The sequence below is a fragment of the Eimeria maxima genome, genomic scaffold, assembly GCF_000499605.1.
Source record: "Eimeria maxima Weybridge genomic scaffold, Emw_scaff189, whole genome shotgun sequence".
Lineage (NCBI taxonomy): Eukaryota > Apicomplexa > Conoidasida > Eucoccidiorida > Eimeriidae > Eimeria > Eimeria maxima.
In genome coordinates, this window is record NW_013564793.1 from 31,076 (window position 1) to 46,362 (window position 15,287).

The 15,287-nt window shown below is 44.8% G+C and overlaps 3 protein-coding genes across 3 annotated transcripts; 2 read left to right on the top strand and 1 right to left on the bottom strand.

The window, feature by feature from the left end:
- On the top strand, window positions 1-2,672 carry EMWEY_00020540 (phosphatidylserine decarboxylase proenzyme, putative; the record flags this gene model as incomplete). The annotated part of the gene is made up of 8 exons (XM_013480400.1): window positions 1-3; window positions 461-514; window positions 758-877; window positions 1,078-1,197; window positions 1,402-1,501; window positions 2,022-2,083; window positions 2,303-2,419; window positions 2,589-2,672. The coding sequence occupies 8 exons, from the start codon at window positions 1-3 to the stop codon at window positions 2,670-2,672; spliced, it is 660 nt and encodes a 219-aa protein (XP_013335854.1).
- Window positions 2,673-4,138: 1,466 nt separating this feature from the next.
- Window positions 4,139-8,986, bottom strand: EMWEY_00020550 (DNA primase, large subunit, putative; the record flags this gene model as incomplete). The annotated part of the gene is made up of 16 exons (XM_013480401.1): window positions 4,139-4,305; window positions 5,141-5,208; window positions 5,414-5,490; window positions 5,627-5,681; window positions 5,826-5,878; window positions 6,026-6,093; window positions 6,227-6,290; window positions 6,390-6,444; window positions 6,566-6,623; window positions 6,772-6,829; window positions 7,028-7,138; window positions 7,341-7,429; window positions 7,619-7,689; window positions 7,889-8,156; window positions 8,359-8,520; window positions 8,872-8,986. 16 exons carry the CDS (start codon window positions 8,984-8,986, stop codon window positions 4,139-4,141), a joined length of 1,539 nt encoding a protein of 512 aa, XP_013335855.1.
- Window positions 8,987-11,744: 2,758 nt separating this feature from the next.
- EMWEY_00020560 (phosphoglycerate mutase 1, putative) lies at window positions 11,745-14,994 on the top strand (the record flags this gene model as incomplete). The annotated part of the gene is made up of 10 exons (XM_013480402.1): window positions 11,745-11,778; window positions 12,172-12,253; window positions 12,449-12,517; window positions 12,641-12,712; window positions 12,930-13,005; window positions 13,219-13,366; window positions 13,564-13,629; window positions 13,811-13,974; window positions 14,167-14,204; window positions 14,808-14,994. The coding sequence occupies 10 exons, from the start codon at window positions 11,745-11,747 to the stop codon at window positions 14,992-14,994; spliced, it is 936 nt and encodes a 311-aa protein (XP_013335856.1).
- Between the last annotated feature and the right edge of the window lie 293 nt (window positions 14,995-15,287).

A 15,287-nucleotide genomic window follows, 5' to 3' on the forward strand; every position in this document is an offset into this window, starting at 1 on the left:
ATGGTGCGTGGTGTGAATTTTTTATCATTTCGTTGGCGATGCAGCAGAAGTTTATCATTGGCGATTGCAACAAGTGGTTGTTTATCATGGGTAGCTGCAAATAAATTCAAGGAAGCTATTCATCTTACTGGCAATCATGCAGATGTACAATCACCTAATAAGGTATTTATAAACACTTATTTAGGGTTTAGGGTTTTCTAATTCGAGGGTTTAGGGTTTAACTAGGGTTTCCCGAAATTTCTGCCCTTTTTGGAGGTCTGGCAAGGTTTTTTGGCGTTTTTAGGGTTTTTTAGGGTTTAGGGTTTAGGGTTTAGGGTTTAGGGTTTAGGGTTTTGGTTCAAGGGTTTAGGGTGGAAGCGCAAATGTTTTACCTTCGAATTGGATTTGGAATAATCGCGCGGCCGCCATCGAGGATTTAGGGTTTAGGGTTTAGGGTTTAGGGTTTGGAGTGTACGCGCAGCTGTTTTGCCTACCTTTTATTTCCAAGGGCTCGTTCTCGCCCTCAAGATTTAGGGTTTAGGGTTTAGGGTTTAGGGTTTAGGGTTTAGGGTTTAGGGTTTAAGATATATATAGGGTTTAAGACATAGAGGGTTTAGGGTTTTTGGATTTTTGTAGGGTTTGGGCATTAGTGTTTAAGATTTGGGGTTTAGGGTTTAGGATTTTTATTGTATGATATATTATTTCCTATCTTGGATTTAGGGTTTTTAGGGTTTAGGGTTTAGGGTTTAGGGTTTAGGGTTTTGGGGTGTATACGCAGCTATTTTGTTTACGGTTAGTGTTTGGGAGGGCCCGTTCTCGTTTATTGGGTCGATTGATGGCTTGGCGAATTCCTGTATCTTTACGACCTTTATTAATGTCAATTTTTCTTCATTTACAGGTAATAAACCCTAAACCCTAATTCATTATAAACCCTAAACCCTAATTCGTGGTTGTTGGATTATGCAGCGGCACCGTTTGCCACTGCGGCGGTGGTTTTACCGCTCGCTTCCTCAGCTCCACAGCCCCCCTAAACCCTAATCTGTAAACCCTAAACCCTAAACCCTAATTTGTGGTTTTGTTGTGTGTATATGCATGCAGCCAGCAGCAGCAGCAGACAGCAGATATCCATTGGAGGCTTATGAATCTTTTGGCGATTTATTTTGTCGTACATTAAGGGATAAAGCAAGAGAAATCATGGATTTATCTCCTTTTGCAATGGTACTCTAGGGTTTAGGGTTTAGGGTTTAGGGTTTAGAATTGTTTTTCCCCCATTTTTTGTGTTTCGTACAAACCCTCCTTTTTTTATCCGATTTTTTAGGGTTTAAGATTTTTTTAGGGTTTAGGATTTTTTAGGGTTTAGGGTTTAGGGTTTAGGGTTTAGGGTTTAGGGTTTAGGGTTTAGGGTTTAGGGTTTGTATGCAGGTGAGCCCGTGTGACTGTACGGTATCGATATTGGGTACAGTAGAAGGGGATCGCGTTCCCCAAGTAAAGGGAGCGACTTATAGCTTGAAGGGTTTTCTTGGTATAAACCCTCAAATAAATAATAACAATAAGGTCTGCTGCTGCTGTTGCTGCTGCTGCTGCTGCTGCTGTTGTTGTTGCTGTTGATGGTGCTGCTGCTGGGCGTGCTGTCCTGCTGCTGCACATGCAGATGCTGCTCTTTTTGTGCTGCAGCTGCTGCTGATCTTGTTGCGCTGCTTGTGCTGATGCTGCTGGTAGTGTGTTGTTCTGCTGCTTCTGCTGCTGCTGCTAGTATTTTGCTGCTGCTGCTGCTGCTGCTGCTCGTTTTGTGCATCTGCTGCTGCTGCTTTTGTGCTGCTGCTGCTGCTGCGGTTTGTATTGTTCCTCTGCTGTTAATGCTGCTGCTGCTTGACCTCCTACTTAGTCCCCTTCATTTTATCTTTTTCTGCTTGTGCTGCTGCGTGTTCTGCTGCTGCTGCTGCTGCTGCTGCTGCTGCTGCTGCAGTTAATGTACTGCGTGCTGCACCTGGCGCCGCACTACTACCATCATTTTCACGCTCCTTGCGATTTTACGCAAACAGTGCGAAGACATATGCATGGAGAGTGTCTACCTGTATTCAGATCCTTCCTTGCTAAATTCAATGTCAGTCTAGGGTTTAGGGTTTAGGGTTTAGGGTTTAGGGTTTAGGGTTTTCTAGGGTTTAGGGTTTTCTCGGGTTAAGGGCGTGGGTTTGGGATTTTTTAAGGTTTTCTAGGGTTTAGGGTTTTGGGGTGGCCAGATGGCGCTAGTTAGCGCGCTCCTTAGACGACCCAGACTGCAATTTTTAGGGTTTAGGGTTTAGGGTTTAGGGTTTGTGTTCAGGACATATTCAGTGTACAAGAACGTATAATTCTTAGCGGCAGTTGGATTGGCGGGGGTTTGCATATTGCTGCTGTTGCTGCATGCAATGTTGGGAATATTCGTCTTGAGAAAGAGCCCGTAAACCCTAAACCCTAGATAAACCCTAAACCCTACCTACCTAATCCTGCTACTGCAGCAGGGGTGAGCATAAGCGATTTTCTTATTCAGGAGCTTTTCCTTATCTACACTATATAAGGGTTTAGGGTTTCTAGGGTTTAGGGTTTAGGGTTTAGGGTTTATTATTCAGGATTTAAGGACAAATCAAGACCGTGTTGTGCTGAGGCATCTTGGGGGCGATGTAGACATCCGCACATATTTGGGTAAACCCTAAACCCTAAACCACCGCTAGATCTAAACCCTAAACCCTAATAGATTGTATCTTAAACGTTAGAATTGCCCCAAACCCTAAACCCTAAACCCTAGCAAGTTGCCATAATGGTCAAACCGTTAGTATAGGGTTATATATATCCTCCCATCTCCAGACTATCATAAACCCTAAACCCTCAAACCCTAAACCCTCAAACCCTAAACCCTAAACCCTTTTTTTTTTTTTTTGCAGATAAGCCCCTACATTTTGGCGTTGGATCGCATGTGGGAGAATTCCGATTGGGGAGTACAATTGTTCTTATCTTTGAGGCCCCACAGGAGTTTGAATTTTCGGTGGTAAACCCTAAACCCTAAACCCTAAACCCTAGCTAAAAAATACACCACCCCATCCCCTTCACCCCCGACGCACAATCAGGTAATTAACCAAACAGATAGCTAGCTAGGTATATGTATATATATTTAGCTAGCCAAGGGTACTCTTGGTGTATATTTATGGTGCTGCTGCTGCAGGCAGCAGGAGACAAGATAAGGGCAGGCAGCAGACTTGGAGGTGTTGGTCCCCCTGTTGTAGCTAAGGATGAAGGTAGCCGCAAGTTTATTCATTATTGACTACGGCTAGCTAGCTAGCCGTATGCTAGCTAGCTAGGTAGCTAGCTATCTAGCTAGCTAGCTAATTATATTATTATATATATAGATTCCTATATTTGGGGTAGGCAGCCTCTGCTGTCTCCCGTTTGCTGCCTGTAAGGGGCGGGTACCTGCTTCTGGCTAGCTATCTGGCTAGCTAGCTAGCTAGCTAGCTAGCCAGCTATTTTTATCTAGCTAGCTATCTAGCTAGCTAGCTAGCTAGCTGGCTAGCTACCTACTTGCTTTTTTTGTGGGCAGAGCCCGCGCCCCCCTAGTCCCGCACATTAAGCATATGGCTAGCTAAACAGCTAGCAAACCAGCTAGCAAAACAGCTGGCTAGCTAAACAGCTAGCTAATTAGCTAGCTATATAGCTAGCTAGCCAGCTAGCTGCCCCGCTTGCTGCGGAGGCCTTGCAGCGTGCAGGCCGTTAGCATCAACACTTTTTCCCCAAGTCCATCGCTGGCAAGGCGGTTAGCTAGCTAGCTAAATATACACGCACCTAGCTAGCTAGCTAGCTAGGTAGCTAGCTGAATATAGACACAGCTAGCTAGTTAGCTAGCTAAATATAGCGACGGCTAGCTAGTTAGGTAAATATATAGACAGCTAGCTAGGTATATACATAGACAGGCGCCTAAGCTGCCTAGCTAGATTGACAGCTAGCTAGCCACCTAGCTAGCTAAATAGGTATATAGACAGCTAGCTAGCTAGCTAGCGGTGCGGTGGTACGTATAGTAACTGATTGAAGAAAAAGAGTTGGTCCGGGACAACTTCCCTGTGCTGCTGCAGCACTTGCTGCAGCAGCTCGCTGCTACTGCTGCAGTTGCTGCAGCCAGCATGCGGTTCTAAGGAAGCATTTCAGTGTCTTGTGTGCCCGCCTCTTCTGCTGCGGCAGCCTGCTTTGCTTTCTCAGCAGCAGCAGCAGCAGCAGCAGGACCTCCTGCTGCTGTTGCTGCAGAGAATCGCCGCGAAGCAGCAAAGAATGCATTGGGGTGGTTACCCACATCATCACCTGCAGCAGCAGCAGCAACAACAGCAGCAGCAGCAGCAACAGCAGCAAAGTTCCTTTGAGATGAATTGTAGCAGTACTAGTAGTCGTAGTACTAGTAGACCAGCAGCAGTAGGTGCAGCAGCAGCAACAGTAGCACAAGGTGCAGCAGCAGCAGCAGCAGCAGCAGCAGGAGAATATATACCTGAACTACCAAGATGTGTTTGTGTATAGAATTCTTTGCATGCAAGTTGGTAGTCGCCTTTCTCTGCTAATTGCAGCACAGGCCGCACCTGCTTATCTGCAAAGAAAAAAAAAATACACAAATTAGGGTTTAGGGTTTAGGGTTTGGTAATAAACTAGGGTTTAAGGTTTAGGGTTTGGGGGGTAGTAAAGCACTCAAAGACGGAAAGCAAGCGTAGGCACGGTACATGCTGAAAAATTATTGGGGTTTAGGGTTTTGAAATTAGGGTTTAGGGTTTAGGGGTTCGAAATTAGGGTTTAGGGTTTAGGGTTTGGATACAATTTAGTCCCCATCCTTCAAGAAGCCTCTGAAGCCTTTTTATATCAAAACTTTTGAATGGACAGCCGTGAGCATCTCCTGTGCCGGGGTGCTGAGCTCGCAAACAACAAGGGTTTAGGGTTTAGGGTTTAGGGTTTAGTGCGGGCATTGCGCTGGGCTTGCTGGTGCTGTTGCTGCTGCTGCTTGTGGTGCTTGTGCTGCTGTGCTTGCTGGTGGTAATGATGGTGAGAGTGAATGCAGCTGTGCAGTGGAGACCTCTGTCTGATCAGCAACTAGTGTTTAGGGTTTAGGGTTTAGGGTTTACCCCAATGACAGCTCCACTGATTATCTGCGAACATCTTAATGGCGCATAATTCGCTCTTTTCCCCTCAAGACCGTACATATGTCTAATATTGTATGCATGCCTGTGCATAAACCCTAAACCCTAAACCCTAAACCCTAAAAACCCTCGTTCTTTGCATGCAAGCGTCATCAAGCACTGCACACGTTACTCAACCAACGCAGATACTCGCTGCAGCTATACAGTTTAGGGTTTAGGGTTTAGGTTTGTGTTTGAGTTCTCGGGTTTAGGGTTTAGGGTTTAGCTAGGGTTTAGGGTTTAGGGTTTACTCTTTCTCAAACTTTTGTGGCTCTCGCCACATCTGTCTATTGAATTGAAGATTTTCTTCGAGGGTCATTCCCGCTCCCTGAAACAAAGCCCTAAACCCTAAACCCTAGATAAACCCTGAACCCTAGACAAGCCTTAAAACCCTCGGGGAAACAACTGCTATCGTTGCTGCTGCTGCTGTTGTTGTTGCTGCTGCTGCTGTTGCTGCTGCTCACCTTGAAGAAGAGCCACAACTGCATGCGGCCGCCGTGACGTAGATGGTGCTCCGCCCTGCAGCAACAGCAGCAGCAACAACAGCAGGAGTTGCAGCAACAGCAGCAGCGGCAGCAGCAACATAGACTGGGCCCTTTATCACGTTCTAAAAGGAACTTATAATTAGGGTTTAGGGTTTAGGGTTTAGGGCTTTGGTCTTACAGGTAGCTCTCATATAGGCGGCGCATGCAAGGAGGAAAGGAGTCCTTGAATACCTGCAAACCCTCAACACCAAACCCTAAACCCTAAACCCCAGGCAAAACCCAAGACGAAGAACGAGAAGCAACCAAACTCTGTGCCTATTTGTCTCCACACGGAGGCTGCGAGGGTTTAGGGTTTAGGGTTTAGGGTTTGCGGCGAACTTGTTTTATCAATTGGGGTGTCAGCCGTTCTTCTGTACTCTTGACGGCGTTGTTGTTGAAGTCTCGTCCTAAACACAAACCCTAAACCCTAAACCCTAAACCCTAAACTCTGCTGTCTTAACCCTCAGCAGCACCGCTCCACCTACAAACCCCAACTCCAAACCCTAAACCCTAAACCCTAAACCCTTGGCAGAGACTCACCCAGGTAGACATTTGGCGCAGCGCTTAGTAGCTTCCCTACTCGCGAGTCCGAAAGGATGGTGTTCTGCGCAGAAACCCTAAACCCTAAACCCTAAACCCTAAACTCCAAAGCATAAACCCTCAAGAACAGACTACCGATTAAGGGTTTGGGGTGTACACGCACCTGCAGAGTAGCTTGACGTCCTTCAAGCAACTCAAAGGAATTGTTCATGGCAGTTCTGCAGACACCGCAACCAAACCCTAAACCCTAAACACTAAACACTATTTCCAGAAGGGTCTTCCACCCTTAAAAGGGTTTAGAGTTTAGGGTTTAGGGTTTGCTGTATGCCGACAACCCACCGTAGCCTTCCGCAGATAACAGTACCCAGCTCGAATTCAGGCACGTAAGCCATCATATCTGCAGACAAACCCTAAACCCTAAACCCTAATTCTTTGTTTGTAGGTGCGCAAAACGAGCTACGTCTCAGGGATGCACACAGAAGTGACCCAGTATAAACCCTAAACCCTAAACCCTAAACCCTAAACCCTGGGTAATGAGTCCGTACTTTGAATATACACTCGACGGTTCCTGACCAGCGGGCCGGCATCAGGGAAGCAAGGGACCTGAAGGTCAAACCCCAATCCAAACCCTAAACCCTAAACCCTAATCCCTAAACCTTTAAATTTGTTTGGAGGGAGACAACGCTTTGTTCAGGGTTGCGAAATCCTCAAACCCTGGGTCAAGGACGAATAAACCCTAACGACTTTAGGACAGCTAGGGTTTAGGTAGGGTTTAGGGTTTAGTTAGGGTTTAGGGTTTACGAGGTATAAATGTTGAACTTGTTGAGCAAGGTTTGCCCTAAAGAAGCCCGTGGCTGTTTTCCATAACTTATCCAATGCTGAACCCGCGACAGGGTCTCGTGGGCGTTGAATCTGTGCACAAACCCTAAACCCTAAACCCTAAACCCTAAACCCTTGAATTTTTATATATCCTTGGCAGGGATCCAGGTACTGTTTGTCTTGATAATATTTAAAGTTTGATGCTCCAATGGGGGAACCCTAAACCCTTAGAACGCTAAACCCCAATTCTAAACCTCAAACCCTAAACCCTAAACCCTAAACCCTCGTTTCTTACGCATGCATAATTAAGGCCTTCTTGCTGCAGGAAATTGGACAGCAAACTCTGCGATCCATCCTCTAGACCACGAAATGCACAGAGTCTATCTGCATGCAGACCCTCGTCTTCAAACCCTAAACCCTAAACCCTCAGAACCCTAAACCCTAGACACTAGTTTCACAGCAATGCAGCATAGAAGCCAACAAAGGAAGGAAAAGAGAGGTCTGAATTGAGGGTTTACAAGTTTAAGGGTTTAGGGTTTAGGGTTTAGAACTCGTGAAGGGTTTAGGGTTTACCGAATCGGTACATGAATAGACGAGACTCCTGCAGCACTAACCATCGTTGCTTGTCGCGATCTCTGCTGAATCTGCGGAGCAGACAACTCAAACCCTAAACCCTAAACCCTAAACCCTAGCGGTGGAGAAGCAACGGGAAAATTTCCCTTCAGAAGCGCGTGGGATCACTGGGGTTATTTACTGCTTCTCTAGGGTTTAGGGTTTAGGGTTTATAGAGTGCGGGTCGTTGTATGGAAGGCTAGGGTTTAGGGTTTAGGGTTTAGGGTTTACGCGACACGGAGAGCGAAGTGAGACATTGCATCCCTTTCTGCTACTTCTCTTCGTTGCTGCTCTGTTGCTGTTGCTGCTGCAGCAAGAGGCAGCATAAGTCCTCCCTCCTGCAGCATTTCTTCCAGCTGTATATACAGGGGCTTTGCTCCTGCTCCTGCGTCATTTCCTGCTGCTACTGCTGCTGCTGCTGGGGTCGATGATGCAGCCCGCAGCACCGAAGGGTTTGTAGAAGAATCGAGTCCAAACTTCTCATCCAAAAAGTGTAACACTGCGCAATTCACCAAACCCTAAACCCTAAACCCTAGGCCCGAAACCCTAAACCCTAAACCCTAAACAGCAAATAGCACGATGGCACCTTGAAACCGAGAGAGAGTTGTGTTATACAGCTGCTCTTTGTTGGTGAGTTCTTGTGGCTACGGTGTGGGGATTAGGGTTTAGTTAGGGTTTAGGGTTTAGGGTTTAGGGTTTACCGCGTAGGCGATGAGCAGTAGCGGACTCGAAGGAATCAACTTGTGTAACTATTGCAGGAGGATGCTGTCCATATACCCCAACAGGGTGAGGAAATCTACCTAATAAAGAAAGAGGCCTGTGTGCCTCTGCAGGCCGTGAAGGGTACGGCATTGTCATAAACCCTAAACCCTAAACCCTAAACCCTTAAAACCCTAAACCCTAAACCCCCGAAGAAACGGAGAGAAGGGTGAAGGCGACCCCTTGGTCGCGCATGCGGTGATCAAGAAGAATAATTAAATCTAAAAATCTAGGGTAATCCCTTAAAAACCCTAAACCCTAAACCCTAATAAACCCTAATAAACCCTAATAAGCCTTAAACCCTAAACCCTAGCAGCTGTCTCAGCTGCTGCGGTTCACCGCCTTCTTCTTAAGGATTCAGGTGTATGTACACCTCAAAACAAATGCTAAATAAATGGCAACATTTGCTGCAGTAGGACAAAAAGGAGATGTTAGAAGAAATACAACAACCCCACCATAGGAACACTCAGCCCCAACCTCAAGAGCAGCAGCAGCAGCAGCAGCAGCAGCGGCTGTGCTGCTGCTGCTGCAGCTGCTGCAGTCGATCTTTGCTTGTAGAGCTAGTTGCATATCTTGGGTTCTCTTTTGTTCGTTTTTGTGTGTTCCTAATGATGGAATAAGTATGTCTGTAAATTAGGGTTTAGGGTTTAGGGTTTAGGGTTTCGGGTTTGCCGTCTGCACGGCCGCATGCCGACGACATGACGGCGGACCGAAGAAGCTGATCGACCGTTGCAACCCGTAAACCCTAAACCCTAAACCCTGGACACCAAACCCTAATTATTGAGCTGCATAGAGGAGCCTTCTCCTCTGTATTGTATGAAGACACACCTGATGGCGGGTACTGCAACTCGTTGGTACTCCCTGACTAAAGGGTTTAGGGTTTAGGGTTTAGGGTTTGTGGCGATGGCCAGTAACGTGTTGTTGAGTTCATTTTTTTGTTCTAAGGGTTTGCTAACCTCTTCTTTGTCTTCGTGTGGGGTGTATGCACGCCCAGCAGCAGCAGCAGCAGCAGCAAAAGCAACAGCAGCAAAAGCAGCAGGATTGGGGTGTATACGCAGCTTCGCAACAAAAGAAAAGGGGAAAAGGGTTAGTTCTCCCTCTGCTGGTCCTCTTACCTCTAAACCCTTATCTCCCTTTGAGGTGCAGCGGCAGTCAATAGAGCGATGGTTTGCTGCTGCTGCTGCTGCGCTGGTGCAGCGGGAAAGACAGCTAAAAGAGATACAAAAACAGCAGCAGCAGCAGCAACAGCAGCAGCAGCAGCAGCAGGATATTGCTGCACTGATGCAGCAACCGCAGCAACTATTCTTTAGTATGAAGCAGCAGCAACTCCTTAATGCATATAAACGTAAACTTACGGATTTATATGGTGAGGTGTACGTACACCGCGAATGGCCTCTATTACGATTCGTAGCTAGACGACATTTCACAAACCCTAAACCCTAAACCATAAAAGGGTTTAGGATTTAGGGTTTAGGGTTTAGGGACCTCAAGTATAGGGCTTACGGGTCCCTCTTTTTTTTTTCCGCCGCGTATAGACTCTAAGGAAACTGTAAATCCTTTCTTGCTCCTGCTGCTCATCCTAGGGTTTAGGGTTTAGGGTTTAGGGTTTAGTCTTAGGTGAGCAGTGTCTAGAGGACGTAAACCCTAGAAACGTAAACCCTACAGGTGTAGACTGTAGAGACACAAACCCTAAAACCGTAAACCCTAGATAGGTGACCTGTAGAGGGATAAACCCTAACACCAAACCCTCATCTCCGCTGCTATTGCAGCAACAGCAGGAGTAGAAGCAGCAGCTTTTGCTGCTGCTGCTGCTGCTGCTGCTGCTTCTGCCTTTTTTGCTATATTTCCTCTTATATAGAGACAATTAAATAAAGGAGAAAAAAAAATAGAGGAGACAATCTTTTATTTACCTAATTAATATTACCCTTAGTTAATAATATAAATGGATCTTTTTTCTTGTATTATACATAAATATACATCTTGTTGCTGCAAATTGCTGTTGTGCAGCCCCAAAAGTATGCATGCGTTTTTCTTTTACATGTATGCATGTATGCATGCATGCATGCATTAACAAGAGGGAGGTTGTATGCATGCATTACCACAACTTTATAGATAAATACTAATTGCTATCCTTCTGCAAGGGAGAATGCGTGCATGCATGCATGAATTCATGATTAAGTATAATTAATGCATGCATGCATGCATGCATTAATTATATATAAATAGACGGCGTGTATAAATAGTAAGGAAGTGTATATATATATTATTATTTATGTATAAATAATACTAAATAATACTAATATATATTCGCTGATGTTTTATTGTTTATTCATTCATAAATAATTAATAATATTTAAGGGGAAATAAGAACTAAACACTCGTTGTAAACCCTAAACCCTAAACCCTTCTAGGGTTTACGTAGTTAGTAGTTACTAACTAACTTGCACACACACGAATACACGCACACACAGCATCAGTGCGACGCGAGGGGTTAATTGAGGTGTATAAATGATTTAAATTGGTAAAATTGCTAAATATAATTAATAATTAATTAATTATTTATTTTTTAATGTATTTATTTATATATTTATTGTTTATTTTGCTCCTTTTAAGCCCCCCGTAGTCAATGCAAGTAGCTACGAAACATTGCTGTGGGGGGAAGAAGAAAAGAGGAAAAGAAGAGGAAATGAGGGTTTAGGGTTTAAGTGTCGAGAAAAACCCCATTTATTTTATATATTTATTTAAAAATATAATTAATATAATAAATAAAATTAATAAAACCCTCTAAGGAAGCCCGTTTTTGCCTATTGGTAGTCTAAGGAGAGTCAATGCAAGATCGAGGGTTTAGGGTTTTACACACAGGGTTTATAGGCGCGTCAACTATCTAATAAATATAACAATTATGGATTAGGGTTTAGGGTTTAGGGTTTAGTGTTTGGGGTTTAAATTGCATTATTGGTAGATTTATGGGGACACGGGGGCTGCAGCCGCTGGAAGGGGAATATTAGCTTATTAGGGTTTAGGGTTTAGGGTTTAAGGTGCATCGCTTAGAAGTGTCGTCAATTTGTCTTAATAAACATGTTTTGAAGGACTTAAGGGGCACCGCTAAGGTGCTAGGGTTTAGGGTTAGTGCTTAGGGTTTAGGGTTTAGGGTTTGGGGGCTGGGATCGGAGCTTAGGTGGGCGGATCTTGCCCCGCCCGCGTTCGTGTGTTGGGGTGCATTGAGGGTTTAGGGTTTAGGGTTTAGGGTCCACATCTTTTTTTGGAGTCCTTATCTCTACTCTTAAATATATTTTTTCTTTTATTTTCTCCCTAAACCCTAATAAAAATGGCTCCTCGCTACCTCGTCCTCGTTCGCCACGGTGTGTGCTGCACGCAAGGGCTGCGTCTAGCTCTAGGGTTTAGGGTTTAGTGTTTAGGGTTTAGGGTTTAGCCGTACTTTAGCGGTTTAGCTTTAGTGTTTAGTGTTTAAGGAGTGCGGCTAAGGAAAGATGCATTCTTTGCCTCTCGCTCTTACCCCTGTCCTGTAACTGGTCCCTTCTTGCTGATGGGGGGATGCTAGGGTTTAGGGTTTAGGGTTTTAGTGTTTAGGGTTTGCGACTGTTTCCTGCTGCTAGACTTCCTCATGCTCGGGAGTTGAGTTTGCTGCTAGTGTTTGCACTCCTGGCGTATCCACGCACACGTCAGAGACCTGATGCCTTCTAGGGTTTAGGCGTTTTAGGGTTTAGGGTTTAGGGTTTAGGGTTTGTATTCAGGCGAGTCCGCATGGAACAAGGAAAACCGCTTCACTGGCTGGACTGATGTCCCCCTCTCTGAGCACGGTTTGAAGGAGGCCCGGTAGGTGCCAATTAGGGTTTAGGGTTTAGGGTTTTGGGGTCAGGTTGTAGGGTTATAACAGCAGCGGTTGGGGTGCAGGGTTGTGAGGGTTTATTGGAGGGTTTAGGGTTTATCGTCCGCGATTTGCCATTGCAGTCACTCTCTCCCTCTCTAGGGTTTAGGGATTAGGGTTTAGGGTTTAGGGTTTGTGTGCAGCGAGGCGGGAGATATGATCCGCGACAAGGGTTTGAAGTTCGACGTCGCATACACCAGCGTCTTGAAGAGGTGCGCATACACCCCATTATTAGATGTAGTACTTGCTAATTAGGGTTTAGGGTTTGGATTAGGGTTTAGGGTTTGGATTCTGGGGTTTAGGGTTTAGGGTTTAGGGTTTGTGTTTGTTCATAGAGCTGTCGAGACCTGCTGGACAGTCTTGATGCACTCCAACCAGTGCTACCTCCCCATCAAGAACACATGGAGGTAAGCAGCAGCAGCAGCAGCAGCAGGAACTGCAGCAACAGCAGCAACAGCAACAACGACACCAGCAGCAGCAGCAGTAGCGTGTGTGTTTTGTTGTGAGTGTTTGTTGCATGCACGGGTTACCGTGCAAAGTATGTTTGTTTAGCTATTAGGGTTTAGGGTTTGGTAGACTCTAAACCCTAAACCCTCAGGGTTTGTCTCCTATTGGTGTGTACAGACTTAACGAACGTCACTATGGTGCTCTGCAAGGATTAAACAAGGCAGAGACTGCAGCAAAGCACGGCGAGGAACAGGTAATTAGGGTTTAGGGGTTATCTAGGGTTTAGGGTTTATAGAGAATATATATGATGAGCGTTTAGTACCAACTGTATGTATATATATACATAAATATATTCTGTGTGTATCTCTTCTCTTTCTCTTTTATTTTATATATTTATAACCTATTTACTATACTTTAATTAGGGTTTAGGGTTTAATTAGGGTTTAGGGTTTATGTATATATATAGGTAAAAATATGGCGCCGCGCCTACGCCGTTCCTCCTCCCCCTCTTGAGCCCGAAGACAAAAGGAATGCAAAATTTGAGGAAAAATACAAACATTTACCTCAGGAGGTATTGCCTCTTACGGAGTGTCTTAAGGATACAGTAGAAAGAGGTTAGCTAAACCCTAAACCCTTTTTTTCTTCTATTCAAATACTTTTTAAGGGTTTATTAGGGTTTAGGGTTTATAGGGCAGGATGGGAGGAAGCGAACAAGGGGTTATTCGGTACACTTACTGGGTATAAGAAAGGGGATATCTAGGGTTTAGGGTTTATTAGGGTTTAGGGTTTAGGGTTTAGGGTTTGTGTGCAGTCCTTCCTTACTACTTCGATGAGATCGCTCCTGCGCTCTTGGCTGGACAGAACGTCTTGGTTGTTGGTAAGTACAAGGAGTTATAAAATTAGGGTTTAGGGTTTAGGGTTTAGGGTTTATAGGTTTTTTTTTCAATTTCTTTTTAAAAATTTTTTTTTATATATTTATAAATACAAATAAATAAATAAATAAATAAATATGATTAATTAATGAATTTCTTTTTGTGTTTCTTCCTTTGTGCATGCAGCTCATGGCAACAGTCTTAGAGGTTTAGTAAAACATTTAGACAAAATGTCTGAGGAAGATGTCTTAGAATTGAATATTCCTACGGCTGTTCCTCTTGTTTATGAATTAGATGAACATCTTAAGCCTATTAAGAAGTACTATCTTCTTGATGAGGAAGAAGTAAAGGTAAATAGCTTTTTTTTTGCTGCTATTTGCTGCTGCTACTGCTGCTGTTGAGGGTGCTTGTTTCTTCTGTTTGTTACTGCTGTTTTGTTGCTTTTTTTTTGGTTGCTGCTGACCCTGGATACATGTGTGGTTAAGGAATTAGGGTTTAGGGTTTAGGGTTTAGGGTTTAGGGTTTGTGTGTTATGTGTACAGAAGAGGATTGCCGCCGTGGCAAATCAGGGGAAGGCTAAGTAAATGTGAAGTCCCCACTTGTTTTAATTGATTAAATAAATAAATAAATAAAATAAATAAATAAAATAAATAAATAAATGAATAAAATAAATAAAACAAATAAATAAGACAACAACAGAGACTCTCTCCTTATATTTTAACGAAGACAATTTTTCTTTCTTACAGATGGCGTTACTTTCAAATTAGGGTTTAGGGTTTAGGGTTTAGGGTTTAGGGTTTAGAGGCATTCGCTACTTTTGCTGACAAAAGGAGAAACGGCAAACCGATTAGGAGTAGATAGTCATGATGCCTATTGCACCTAGGGTTTAGGGTTTTTAGGGTTTAGGGTTTAGGAGAACACCTTTATCACGATGTCTATGCAGCTAGGGTTTAGGGTTTAGCAACACGCCATAAAGAACAAATAAATCCCGTTGCTGCTGCTGCTGCTTACGCATACGTGTACTAAACCCTAGTTTCCTCTAAACCCTAGCATCCTGTAAACCCTAGCATACTCTAAACCCTAGCAAGCAGCATAAGCTGTGGATATGTTACTGCAAACCCTAAACCCTAATAGCAAACACTAAAGAGCTGCTGCTGTGTTAACTCCTCCGCTGATCCTGTAGGGAGGGCGAGGCGGCGCAACAGCAGCAAGGCGGAGCAGCACCTGCTGCAGCAGCACCTGCAGCAGCAGCACCTGCAGCAGCAGCACAAGCTGCAGCAGGAGCAGCAGCAGGAGGAGCAACACCAACAGGAAAGAGTGCGCATAGCAAGAGAGAGAAATTGAAGTCTCTATTCAAGAGGGGAGACTAAATAGGATGAGGGACGGAGCAGCAGCAGCAGCAGCAGCAGCAAGGAAATAAGCTGCTGCTGCTGCTGCTACAAGGGTACAAGCTGCTGCTGCTGCTGCAAGGGAAGGAGTTGCTACTGCTGCAGCATGAAGACAAGCTGCTGATGCTGCAGCAGTAAGGAGACAAGCTGCTGCTGCTGCTGCAGCAACAAGAAGCTGCTGCTGCAGCAAAGAAGATGTGCCTTCGCCCCATGTACAGCACCCAAGGGGCATTAAGGAAGAAACAGCAGCAGCAGCAGGTGCTGCTGCTGCTGCA